This window comes from Cinclus cinclus, chromosome 4 (assembly GCF_963662255.1).
Source record: "Cinclus cinclus chromosome 4, bCinCin1.1, whole genome shotgun sequence".
Lineage (NCBI taxonomy): Eukaryota > Metazoa > Chordata > Aves > Passeriformes > Cinclidae > Cinclus > Cinclus cinclus.
This window is the reverse complement of record NC_085049.1, coordinates 71,169,459-71,183,131: the sequence shown is the minus strand read 5'-3', so window position 1 is coordinate 71,183,131 and position 13,673 is coordinate 71,169,459. Positions and strand designations below refer to the sequence as shown.

Genomic DNA, 13,673 nt, shown 5'->3' with positions numbered 1-13,673 from the left:
CTGCAAAGCTTATACTGAGAGCCCTGTTTGGAGAGATTGCTTCATCTCCAGCCATGATGAGTATTTCAGAAAATCTTAAAACCGAGATTTGTTAAAGTCTTTGGAGAACAAACAGATCATATTGATTATTTTAAAGATGGAAGAAGGCCCTTGCAGTTTTGACCACCATCACTCTCTGTCATGCTAGCATGCAACCCACTGAAGATCCTTTAGCTGCTCCTTCCTCTCCCAGGATGGCTTTATTTCATGTCTTTCCCACATTTCAAACCACATGCCTCGACGACCTCTTCAATTGTTATAGCTCTACTGAGAGGGTGTTTACATAAAAGCTCTTTGGAGCTTTTTGGATGAGAAACCACAAACATGCATGCACAGATTACATCAGATTTATTGCCACCGAGTAAGTTAAAACAATATGAGGGTTACAGGTCCAGAACTCTGCCAAGAGTTCTCATCCAAGGGCATTCATTCAGCAGGAGCTTGTGATCATACAATTACCAATTACTCATCTCCTCTAAAATCCGCTGCCTTTTCATCCCTCCCATGCCCCTCAACTCATAAAGAGCATCACAAGGTTTTTAGTGGCTGAAAGGATCTATTCTTTTCAGGGAAGTAGACTTTACTTTGTCCATACAAGCAAGCACACAGCCACTGTCACATTTCCTACTCCCAACATACATCTCAGATCAGCTCCTTTCTTCCAGACTCAATTTGCCCAAACATATTTGACCTCAATCTGTAACAACCCACAAATTTTGACCTTTTTCTTGTTTGTTGCCTCCTTGCTCCCCCCAACAACTTCACAGGTTCTGCAGAACCATGAAAGCAGCTCCTAGCCAGGAAAAAAAAACAAACAAAAGGACTGGATATGGAGATATGGAGAATCTCCCACATGCTAGATGATCTTTTCATTAAAACTCTTTTATTCCTATTGACCTGCACATCACTCCACTCATAGATAACATGTCAAATAAGTAAAGCTTAAAAGAAATAGTCACCAGTGTACACCATGGCATATAAATCAAGGTAAGGAAGAGGCAGACATGGAACATAATTTTCTCAAGCTCCTCTGCTATTCCTGGGAAAATGAAATAAATGCATATCCAAACCCAAACCAGAAAATATTTTGAGCTCTTTCAGCTGTTTCACAGCAGTTAGCACATACCGAGCTTATGGAACAGTAAACTTTGTTTTCAATAGGGAAAAAAAACAAAAACAGAACTAGAGAGACAAGAGAGAGAAAAATCCATCTAAAGATTTTGGGTGTGTCAAGAAGAACTGATAAAAAACAATCGCTCAATAATATGTCCATATTTTAAAACATTTTTAGACAGCTCCATTAAATACTATATAAAATTCCCCTACAGAAGAGCAAGGCATGGGAATCAAAGGCATAAATTACCTGTGAGACAGCAGTGAGGACAAAACAAATATTGGTATGGATGAAATCTAATGCAAAGACAAAAAGGAGTGAAGAAGAATATGGGCAATTTTTTTAAATGATGGATGCAATGGGGACAAGAAAAAAAAAGAGAACACAGAGCTATACTTCAGCACTCTGTGGAGTTCGAACCTGTCCAAACAGTTTTAACTTTGCACTCAAGAGGGAACACAGGCAGACTGGCACGACACTTTGTGCGCTGTCTGAAAGTGGAGTGATAAAAAATCCACACACCTTGGAGCACAGGAGAAGCAAGTCCCCCCAGTGCAGGGCAGTCACAGGAACTGCAGCATGCACCCCTGGGGTTCAGGGAAGAGCTGAGCTCATGGCAGTGCTTGAAGACTTTGCAGCAGACCTGAGAGGCCCCTCTGAGCCTGGCAATTAAATGCACAGACACAGCAAGAGACAGCCCCAGTGCAATGGATGGAGTGCTGCACTTCTTGCAGAGCCTTCTCTGAGGAAGTTGCTTACATTGCCTTCTCCCACATCTAATTTCAGTTCCATTTAAAGCACCACCAGCACGGTTTTCAGTTCCTCATGTTCCCCATACTATCAGTAGATGGAGGCAGGATCTCCTAGAAGATAATCTGGAGTACCCAATTTGAGAGGGACCCAAATATCCCCAAGTTAAACAAAGAAATGTGCCTGAAGGCAAAGACCAGATATAAAGTTAAAACCAAACTGCTGGTCCAGAAGAGCTCAGTGAAGCTCCAGAGCAGGCTCCCAGGCAGAAGTTGCCTACGGAGAAGTCTGAGTACTTCCCTCCCTTGCTGGTCTCTCCTGCCTGTGCAACACAGCTGAGACCAGACCCTGGCCATTCCAAGCCCCACAGCAGGTGGAAATAAAAGTGGGGTAGCTCAGGGGCTGAGTCCAGCTCCTGTTTGCTCTTGAGCCATTCGTGTGCATTATCCAGTTTTGCAGCTCACTCCATTGGACATGGATCTGGAGACCATGGCAGAACACAGGTAAATAGACTTGTTTTGTGAAAGGAAGCCATCCTATCCCTGTAGGTCTGCCTTTGCATACTATTAAGGCTCCAATCTCCACTCACTAAAATCAAACTATGTTTTAATGTGGGATTTAATAGGGAAAGGCATGAAAAAGTTTAGGGAAAAACAAAAACCACAAGGAATTAATAGGCTGGAGATTGAGTTTTTTACATGGAGTTTTTAGGGTAAAGTGCACCTTCACAAAAGCAAAAAACTCAGCAACCACTTGAGGGCCTTCAAATAAACACTGCTGGACATATAATCTCTAAATTGAAAACAAAACAAAACTTGAGCAGTGGCAGTTTCTGAGTTTTGTGGTGCAGTGCAACAAAGCAAAACCAAAGCTGCACAGCATGAAAGGCCCAAGACTTGGCTGGATAATCAACGTGTTATAACTGGGATATCTGAGGATATCCCAGAGAACCTAGGGATCTGAAGCTGCAATAGCAACAAGAGAAACCTGCTCTGCTTCTTCCCCCAAAAGTAAGATAACTTTGTTTTACTTAAGAGCAGCATAATCAGGGCACTGAGTGAACGTCATTCTGGATTATCAAATCTAAATTAATCTATTTTTTTTCAGAGAAATAAAGTATTTAGTTATATGTGGTATGGCAGTTTTCCAAATTATATTACAAATTCAGGAATTTATTCTGCTCCTTCTCAAGATCACCTAGAGATGCTTGATTTAACTCAAAGACAAGGCCATATATTGCAAAGCTGTGGGATCAAATTATGTTTGACACATCAGTGGGAATTCCGGATTTGCTTGATATGAAACTGCATGACAAACACAATTCAGTATCGTTTAGGTTTTCTTCTTTCATCAACAGCAGTTTACTGATGTTTCCTGTTGAATCAGATCCTTCTAGATTTTCTAATGGGACATTCAAATGGAGGGGAGGGAAGCAGAATGATTTCCACTGATAATGGCCATTTCAGGGGGAAAAAAAATTAAAACAACCACCAGCTGGTGTTAATATAATATTAAAATCCCCAAAACTTCCCAGCCTTCTGACCCTGTAAACCTCATGCTGGGTTCACTGCAAATTGAGAAGCTTGTAATAGGGGAAGCCTCATTAGGGACCATAACCTGAGATCCCAGCTCAGAGTCAGACTTTTCTGGTCAGAAGGATGTAGGAGACAAAGACAAGTGCAGCAGCCAGAGTCCAGCAGCAGTACAGGAGCACCAGCCCCTGAGCACTCTGTCTACAGAGCTGTGCCTTGTGCAAGAAAGGGAAATGAGCAGGCTTTGACACCTGAGATTAGGATGTCTCTCTGAACCTCTCACCTCAAAAATGTTGATAATAATAAGAGCATTATATAAGAGCAGAGCTGTACATCCTTCTGAGTGTTTGTTGATGCTCCACACCCAGGCCTGTTTCCAGCCATAGTGGTCCTAGCAGCCCTGTGCCTTTGGTGGCAGCAGTGACAGGTGGAAAATTAGAGCCTGCCTACCCAGAAAGGATTAAAGTTTTGTACTGCCTGTCCCTGAATGTGTCCAGAAATATTATCTGGATGTGTTAGGGAAAATAATCTACTTCCCTTATGCCTGCACTCAGACCATAGACCTAGAGCTCTAGATGTCAAATATCTTCTGTAAATAGTGATCTTTTGAGGGGCAAAAACTGGTCCAAGATCTAGGTGGCATTTACTTTAGGGAAAAAAAAAAGTTTTAGCTAACTTAACCCCAAACAACAAGGTTCTGCAAAAACAGAATGAAGTTTTTGCTGGGGAAAGATTACCTCTAAACTTCGCATTTAGAGCCCTTTCCAAAACCACAGATGCAAAGTAATGCCAAACAAACAATGGTATTTAAGTCGTCTGTATGGAAACACTGTCTTGTCCTGAGATCCACTTCTGATGTGGTTTAGTATAGGTATGACACCAGCTGATGAATTCTAACACATGTTCCCCATCCAACTGTATGCAAATGACTTAAGGTCAGAGGAGGAAAAATATTAAGTTTAGTTTTCATTCTTTTTTTATCAGAGACATCAAATTCTTTGGTCAGGACTGACTTGTTCTGCACTGGGTGGGTAGTACCTTGATCTAGGGAGACCCCAATCTCTTAGACTCTCTATACTTGTCTCTAGCATAAGTAATCATTAATATTACTTCAATGTAAAAATGACATATTTCTGAATTACTTAGCTATTCAGAAACAGACAGGAACACCATTAGTTTATGTTTTGCTATGTTTGAAAGCATACAATTAGACATGGAGCTTACAAACATAAACAAACACTCCCATCCAACCTATATGTTTCTAAAAAAAATGAGGTTTGTTTAGACAAAATGTTGATAATCCAGTTTGAACACAGGTATCTGAATGCTGTGACAGCTTCTTCATAATGCTCAGCTTATGGTACATTAAACTTTAAAGCAAGATAAACTCCTGCTTTCATTTTATCAAACATCTACCCAGACAGCAAAAAGAAAGACACAAAGCAATGTTTGCAGTTACAGCCAAGCATGGGATATCCAACTCAGCATATGTTTGAAATGAAAATGAACAATATGTTGCATAGCTATACTACTGTATGTTTCAATAGAGAATATCACTTGGATTTGTAAATGTTAACCTCATTCTTCCCTTAAGAGTTTGGTTTTATTTCATGCCTAAAAAAAAACCCCTGATATTCACAGAGATTAGGCAAATAGAGACAGCAGTGCTTGCAATTGAGAAAGAAAGTGCTCTTAAAAGAAACTGCTCTGATAGTCAGTTTGGGTGGAAGAAATCACAGGGGAGGACACAGACAAGACATTTTTTAAGAGCGCTAAGTATTTTGCCACTGGTATTACTGAACTTTGGTAGTTAGCCATATTATACCTTTTTGTGGTCAATAAAGCAGTAACCTGTCTATCACAATAATAATGATGTAGCAACAGACATCCAAGAATTCATTACAAGAAGTCTGCAAGAACTTTTACCCACAGAGAACAATTAGCAAGAATGGGGAGGGTAGCAGATGACTAAATCCTTCAGGAATGAGGGACAGAGAAGAGGCTTGAGCAGCCTCTTAATTTAACAGATTATCAAAAAAAACCCCTTCCCATTCAAATCCAAATAAACTATGTACCCAAAAGCCTTCATAGTTCTTTCTACTCCCAATATTAAATCAACTACCTTACAAAGCCTCTCCTTAGAGCTGACTTAAGGTCATGAAGAAGACAAACACTGAGAGGTTATAGTTGCTTCCACTGAGTTAAAATTGGCACATTACACTACAAGCATCACCTTCATACTACACTGATGGCAATGCACGAGAAATCAGAGATGTGCTGTTACATGATTTGTTATACAGAGTTATTGATGATCTTCACTGTACCTTGAGTAACAGCCTAAAAATTATCAAATCATCCAAGCTTCTTCCTAAGACTTGCATCTTCCCTATAAGTTTATTTTTACACAGCTACAGCCTCTCCTCCCTTTCCCAATCAATCATTTCTTCTCTCCCTCTTTCATATGACCTCACCATACCCAAAAATGGGAAGAGATTGGTCTTATCGCAGGTTAGCGAGATACCACCTGCCAGCTGAACTGTGACAAATCCCAGCTGGCCTTACAATACACACACTAACAGGGACTGAGGCTGAGCCAATGGACAGCATCTCAAGGCTGTAGTTTAAACCACTGATTACCCCCATCCACAAAATTGTGCTAAGGAAAGAGCTCAATAACATGAATGTTGCCATCACCACATTCCTATTCTAGTGTGCATTAGTTCTTTTGACTCTCTCCTCTACCTGTAACTGCCTTCTGTTGAGCCTTACTAAGCCTTTTACAGCCAACAAGGTGGACAAACTGCCTGTTCTTTGTACTCACACAGCAGTTGACACAACATGTTTCCAATCAATCATACTCTACTACCATAACAAAATTTACAACAGCAAATATTCATTCCTCTCTTTCCCCAGGTCTGCCCTTCTGAAAAGACACAATCCTGGAAGAAAAAGCTGAAAAAAAAAATCAGTAGTTATTAAAAAACTAGGATAAGGCTTATAAAGAAAATCTCAAAGGAACCTTAAGAGTTATTACTTTATTATTACTCTTGCCATACACAACACTCATGTTTCCTAACTCCTAAAAGAGCCAGATAATCAGGTATGCAACATGATTGTAATAAAAACATTCTCTAGAATTAGAGACCTGCATTTCTATTAGCAACCATTTTACACACTGTTTAAATAATTCCTGGAACCCAAGGCTTCAGTCATGAATAAAGGAAGATGTGAGCATGCATTGAGTTTTACTGATTTGTTTGAACACGCAGGCAGTATAAAAAACTTTAACAAAATAAGACTCAAATTAGAAAGTTGACAAGTTTGAACAACTACCACACTTGCAGATGTTCTTCAGGACTTACCTTACAGGCTCAGGCACAGCACTTTACTGACATAAATAGATGTGAACAGCTCAGCCACCAAGCAAACCTACCAACAGTCCATAGTTTATTTCATTGCAAGTTTAATAATCACCAGCTTCCCACTTGAAGAGTTATCTATAGGCACCTGTATTTAATAAGCTACTTAAAAATAAACTTGAATCTTACTTGAATTGTAGATCAACAAGATTGGTTAGTAGTAACCATTGGCAGTCACAAGTATAAAACGCTTTTCCCACATGAAGCTTCTGCTTCCTTTTTTTTGATGCTTTCACAGAATTCACTTTCAGCCAGAAAAGCAGACACACTGAATGAGGTGTCTCTACTGTTAGACAGTTTCCCACCTCACTGCTAAGTTGAACTTTTTGAAACTTTTATGGTAGGGACTCAATTCAGCAGTAACTGACCATAACCACGAGTCTGGTTTAACTCTGCTATTAGAGTTAGGTTTATTAATGGCAATACCAAATGTGCACTAAACCACTATTGTCTTAACTTCAAGGGGAGGAACAGCCTTTCCTAAACTGAGCCAGAAAATCAGGCCCTGGGCAAGCACACACCAGACAGTACCTAAGCTTTACAAGGAGTAGTTCCGGGTCTGTGGAGATCTCAGCACATCTGGATATGTCCTATGGGGAAGTATCATGCTATTTGAAATGATTCACAGGTGGCCAGATCTCACCAGCTGATCTGCTGCTTTTCTGACCTGTGGATGTGCCTTTGTCCTCCCTCTCCCGCCCTTAAGCTCCCAGAGATGCACATGACTACAGGTAAACAGCATGGTCTTACTTAATGATCTAGAGCTACAATTCTTTTTCCCAAAAAAATTGAGAGGAAGCAGGACTTGGATGTTTGTGATGATTTGGGCCCATTTTGTTAAGAAATCAGGCTCACCCGTCCATTTGATACAGTGACACACGTCAAATATGGCTTTGACTCTTTTTAGTCTCTCTAGACCCTCCCTGGACACAGAAGGAAATTGAACAAAGCTCAACAGGGTTAAAGAATGACAAAATATATGTAAAACGATCTGTCATTTACATTGCTACAGCAGCTGTGCTAAACTCATAGTGCCATCACTATTCTCTTCTAGGTTAGCTTTGGATTTTTGCTGGACTATTTTTCTGCAACAGTCCCTGAAACATTTTCTTGAACTTTCATACAATTGAGAGGAAAAAACAGAAAAACATTCTCTTATTGGAAGGTAGGATCTGAAGAGATATCCAAGTAAAAGGTCAGAAAAACACTCCCAGTTCAGCTAATACAATTTCTGAAATAAATTGTCAGGACAGGGGGATATTTTTTTTTTTCCAGTACAGCTCACTGCAATGCCTACTGTGCTAACCATCAGGGCTGCTGTTATTCTGATTTGTGTCCACTAGTCAGTGTGGAAGGAACAAGAGAGGAAATTCAAGCAGCAATTAAAGAGTCTGTACACTTAAGCCAAAGAACAAGTGTGCAGCACAGTAGAGAGAAGAGGTCCAACAAGTACTTGGTTTCTTTCTGACCTGCACCAATGTTCCTGCTGCCCAAAGAAATTATTAAGAAGCCAACAAATAAGTTCTTAACTTAGAAGACAATTTTTGTTAACAGTTGGTAAAGCACTTACAAGACAATATTGAAAGGAGAGAATTCTCTAAAAGCATCATGAGTTTTGTGAGTATTTATTGCGCTCTCGGCATCCAAACCAACTCCCCCTCCATTTCCCTCCTAGGAAATTGCCTTCCAGTTTCCCCTCATGGATAAAAGACTCTACAGATGCTGGCAGTGCTTCAGCAGGGTTTGTATCTGATGTGCAACCCATCTCACCACTATCACTTACCAATAGAGCAGGACCAGGAAGACTGCCAGCAAAGCCAGGGTGACTGTGATACTGTTCATTTCTAGGGAGACAAGTGCCAGAAGATCTACAGGCTCCATTTTCCTCCACTATAGCTCCAGCCTTGAGTGCTGTGTGCAGGGGAAAGCCTCCGCAAGGGCTGATAAAGCCTCCCACAGCTAAATGAATGACATCTGCAACGAAACAGGAACCGAGAGAGCAAAAACATGTCAAGCACAAACTGCAAACCTTTCCTCTTCTCATCAACTGCACTCTCTGAGACAGAACTCAAAGGTTCCCCGAGTGGTAGAGTGTAGCAATTTCCCCCCCTCCCACTGTTGTTGACTGTCATGCCAGTAAATATTTACATACCCAACGCTTGAGACATCAGTGTTGCTGAATAGGTTTTTAGAATTCAAGTATAGGAAGCTGGAGATTGTGTGGGGAGAAGAAATGGGGAAGATAGCCTGACCTTGTTACAGATCATGGAAGAAAAATATAAAGGCACTTCAGGAGTGCCCTGACATACAAACAATGGCATTGTCTGAAGTAACTAACATAGAGCATTTTTGCAATATAAAACTTCAATAGCACTTAATTTCCAAGATGGTTATACCTTGTAAGAATGGAACATTCTTAAGTAAACATTAAATTACCGTGACTAAAAAGGAGGAATTAGAGGAAAACTGGTCTAATGTGACTCCTAGAATGCATACAAAGAAAAACTAATGAGCAATTTTTTTGGGTAGTACTAGATCCATAAATCAGCATCTGCCACACTGGTGAGTCCACACAGACAGCACTGTTTGGGCTGTATCATCTCAAATTCATGAGGGTTACAGCAAATTTTCCTGGCTCAGTGCACTGTCCTCCTTGGAGGCATCACAAACCAGTCTCTCCAGAGATGCTTCAGCTATCCCTACATTGTATTTCTAGTATCAGATTTAACATCAAAATGGTAAAATCTACTATCTCTGCATTGTGGCACAGTCCAGCTGCCACAGCCCCTTGAGCAACCTGCACACAACAATCAAGTTTTGACTTCAGTTCTGGAAATGGTTCATTCACAGTATATGAATTTTTCAGGTGTCTTCCGTATTTTCCTGCCTGGAAACCTCAAGCCTGTTTTAAACATCTGATCCAGCCCAATTAGAAAGGTAAACCAAAGAACACACGTTCAAGCACTTCTGTGACAGAAATCCACCAACCTGTTATACCAAAGTAAACAAATTCCATGATCAAAAAAATCTTCAGGACAACAACATCAGAAGCAGTAGCTTGCAAGTAAACACCTCTGCCCATGACAAAATTCCCTGAACTGTCCAGTATTGTTTGTTACTTATGAAACTATAAATTCTCATATATGTGCTTCAGAGTTCCCACCCATCCTAAACAACCTATTTGAAAGATAAGGAAACCAATGCATGCAGAAACTTGGTTTGTGAATTATATGGTAACCTTGAGAACCAGAAATTCTGTAAAATCTGATTCTCACAACACACCTGATGAAGAGTGGTTTCTTCTCTTGCTACCCCAAGAAAATAGCTTTGATTTAATGTGCAAGGCTTCTCCAATATCACTGTATTATATTTCCTGCTTTTATCAGAGAAGTTAATAATATAGGTATCAAAAAAGTAAAGTCTCTAACACAATGGAGTTTAATTTTAAGAAGATTTGACTCTACTCTAACTGAATCACTGCTATTTTGGTTCTCCATGCTTCACAACTGCATTAATTCCCTTCCAGCCTCAGATCTTTACAGAACAAGTAAAAGGTGTTAACCAGCTCATCAGCTCCACAGAATAGTGAAGTAGCTTACAGAAAACCTTGCTTCAGGTATTAACAACTCCACTGCTATTCTAGGTCAATAACAGCTCTGCTGGTTTCCTGCTGCTGCTGGAAAATTCTCCAAGAACAACTGCAACAAGATTCAAGACCAGTGACACAAGGAATTAATCAGAGGGCACAAACTAATCCCAACTAGCAAGCAATCCTGTGTCACTTTCAGAAAAAGAAAAAAAAAAAAATCAAGCATCAATATGCATCAACGTCTTTTCTAAAAATTAAACCAACCACCATGAGGGTAGAAGACAAGAAATAATATTCCAATTTCATTTTAATTTATTTGGCTTTTTAATAAAAGACATTTTTCTGCACATAGAGGACAGCTGTTCTCCTGTTAACATCAACTGCATGACTCCTATCAACACATACAGGTCAAGTACAGACATCACTTGTTTTTTAAGAAGTACTGGAGTCCTTTCCCATTCACACTGAGAGACAGGAGCTATGAATAGTTTTTAAACACATGCTTAAGAAAGAAAATAGGGTCTCACATCAGAGTCCAGTTTGGAAGAGAACACATAATCAAGCCCTTTTTTTCTTTTCTTTTCATCCTTTTCTGCTCTTGATGGCGGGGTTTGTTTTGTTTTACTTTTTAAGCCTCATCACCTGTTTCTTGCTGAAGGATTTTAACTTGGCAGCTCTGGCCATTAAGAAGGGTGGCAAGCATTGACTTTAAAACCTACCTGGAGCATTTCTCATTACACACAGAGGCACTTACAGTTATCATCTTGGAGTTAGGGACCTCAGCTCTGTGAAGAGTCACATAAATCCACATGATACTTGTGGGGGGAAAAGGAGCCAAGGATGCAGAGACCAATGGAAGCAAGCTATTTATCAATCCTGAGAACTCTCTTTATAAGTTTTTTATGTGAGAAATATCATCCTAATTGACACTTATTAGCACAGATATTTTTCACCAAGCTCTGAGTTCCTTTTGTGGAGTCAGGCTGGCCAGTATGGGAACAGAATCAAAGAGCCAGGCAGACAGATAGAAAGTCCTGCCGAACTGCAGGCTGGAGGAAGTCAGATACGAGCAGAATTGAGCCTTTTCCTGTCAGACTGCTGTGAGTCAGCAGCAGTGCCTGCATTTGCATCCACAAGGCTTCCCTCAAGATTGCGTCTACCAAGGTTTGCAGCCCCTCGATACAGTGCCATCCATGCTCTTCTCTCTTCTCTCTTCTCTCTTCTCTCTTCTCTCTTCTCTCCTCTTCTCTTCTCTTCTCTTCTCTTCTCTTCTCTTCTCTTCTCTTCTCTTCTCTTCTCTTCTCTTCTCTTCTCTTCTCTTCTCTTCTCTTCTCTTCTCTTCTCTTCTCTTCTCTTCTCTTCTCTAGCAATTAGAATCCGCAGACCACCTCCTTCCTCATCACAAACAGATGTTGACTAAAACCTACACTGAAGAGACCCACCTCCTCCTTCATTCCCCACTGCTGCCTGGGAGCTCCCCAAGTGACAGAAGGAGTTCAGTGCTGAGCAGCCGGAGCTGCAGCCTGCACACACGCTCCCAGCAGTAGCTATTAAACAGGGAAGCACACAATAGCATTCCAAGTCTGAGAGGCTGAATGCTCCTCAACTGAAAAAGAACAAAAACTTGGCACACAGACAATCCAGGTTTTACAGGAAGCCTTTGTGCCTTACAGCCCTGTCTGAGTCCAGTAATATTTTCTGTAAATGCTCTTCCAAAACAATGCATTTCAACTTCCAAAGGAATACAACTGTGGCTGTGAGCCTCAGCAATGCTTGACATACACAAGTATTGTTCCAACATGAAATACAGAGTTTATTAAAAAGCTGGATTATAGACTTTCCCAGTAAACCTAAATCACGTTAAGGATTTTGACCTGTCTTCAAAGCATATCAAATGAAAGTGTACTTTCATATTTCAGGGGCTACTGCCTATACCAGCTAGACTAACCACACACTCCTCCTAATGACCAAATTCAATTCCTCTTGTGCTAGTCTACTTCATATATTTTAGGTCTATAACAATCTAATTAAGGCTGAGCCACACCAACTTTATGATAGATGAAGAAAGTCCAGGAAGATGTTACATTTTAATTTTATAGCAGTTTGTGTCTGTAGAAATTTATAGCACAGTCTTCAGATCAACAAAATTCTGCTACAGACAGCTTCGCTACAAAATACTGCAGACAAAATACCACAGAACAGCTTAAAAAAGATTAATCAGGGACTAGTTTATGTATAAGCTTTAACAAAGCCCATGTAACAAAAATGTAAAAGTATATATGATGGTTATTTATCTTAAAGCAAAAACATTTCCAGAGCCAAAATGAATTCTCAATGTCTTGAAGGTAGACAAATGAAATAAAAACAAAAAATTCCAGAGGCACATCTCACATCTCTCTTTTTTTTTTTTTTTAATTTAAAACAACCTTAATATCCAAAGTACTGGGAATAATAATGTATTGGAATAGAGCGATTTACAATGGCCATCTGTGACTTAATTATTGCTATCCCTGTTCAAGGATTGATTAAGCAGTTTAATCAGATGATTCTGTACTCCTGCATGATAAACTATCACAAACTACCCAACAGACAGACCACCAAGGCAACAGAGCCTACTAATAAAGATCCTGCTCTACATTAAAAACAGACAGGAGCACAAAAAGGACACCATGAGCTCACGGGAGATTCTCGAGTCACCTTGAATAAAGTCACTCCAATAAAGTGGATCTCAAAAGGCAAACACAGTAACTGTAAAACCACACTGAGGAGGCCACTTTCATGACACTTCTGACTGAGAAGCAGAAAGACACGCTTTTACACTTAAATTGTTTTGCCAAGTCAGAACCTGGTTATATTAACCCAAATGCTTCTCAGAAAACAGGCATGCAGTTTAAAATTCTAGGAAAGCTAAAATATTATGCAAACTTGTACTTCACAAATAAATTTAACCTTAGCTGCCTAAAAGTTATGGTACTTCAAACACAGTCAGTATCTTAGAGGCTAAAAAACTCATTATGCTAACTAAACATAGTGCCACTGTACTAAGTCCCCCTTAAAGCAACAAGCTGTGAGATATCCTAGTTATTTTAAAGAACTCCTCTTAGAAATAGCACAGATTTTGTGTCAAAAGGAATGAAAGTTTCTTCTTCTTGCTGTGAGAGTTCAGAATGAGTTTCTAAAATAAAGTTACCTTTGCTAATAGTGACATTAAGATATTGTAGCCCCTGTGA

General features: G+C 39.9%; 1 protein-coding gene across 3 annotated transcripts in view; it reads right to left on the bottom strand.

Moving 5' to 3' along the window:
• The window catches only part of TBXAS1 (thromboxane A synthase 1), a 246,495-nt gene that overhangs the window by 226,895 nt on the left and 5,927 nt on the right, over window positions 1-13,673 (bottom strand). For 2 of the 3 annotated variants that reach the window (XM_062492481.1, XM_062492484.1), the window contains exon 1: window positions 8,638-8,805. In XM_062492481.1, the coding sequence (XP_062348465.1) occupies window positions 8,638-8,735 (98 nt within the window). In that variant the 5' untranslated portion in view covers window positions 8,736-8,805. Of the gene's footprint in view, window positions 1-8,637; window positions 8,829-13,673 lie in introns of those variants that run through there. The other variant, XM_062492480.1, reaches the window with a different exon arrangement.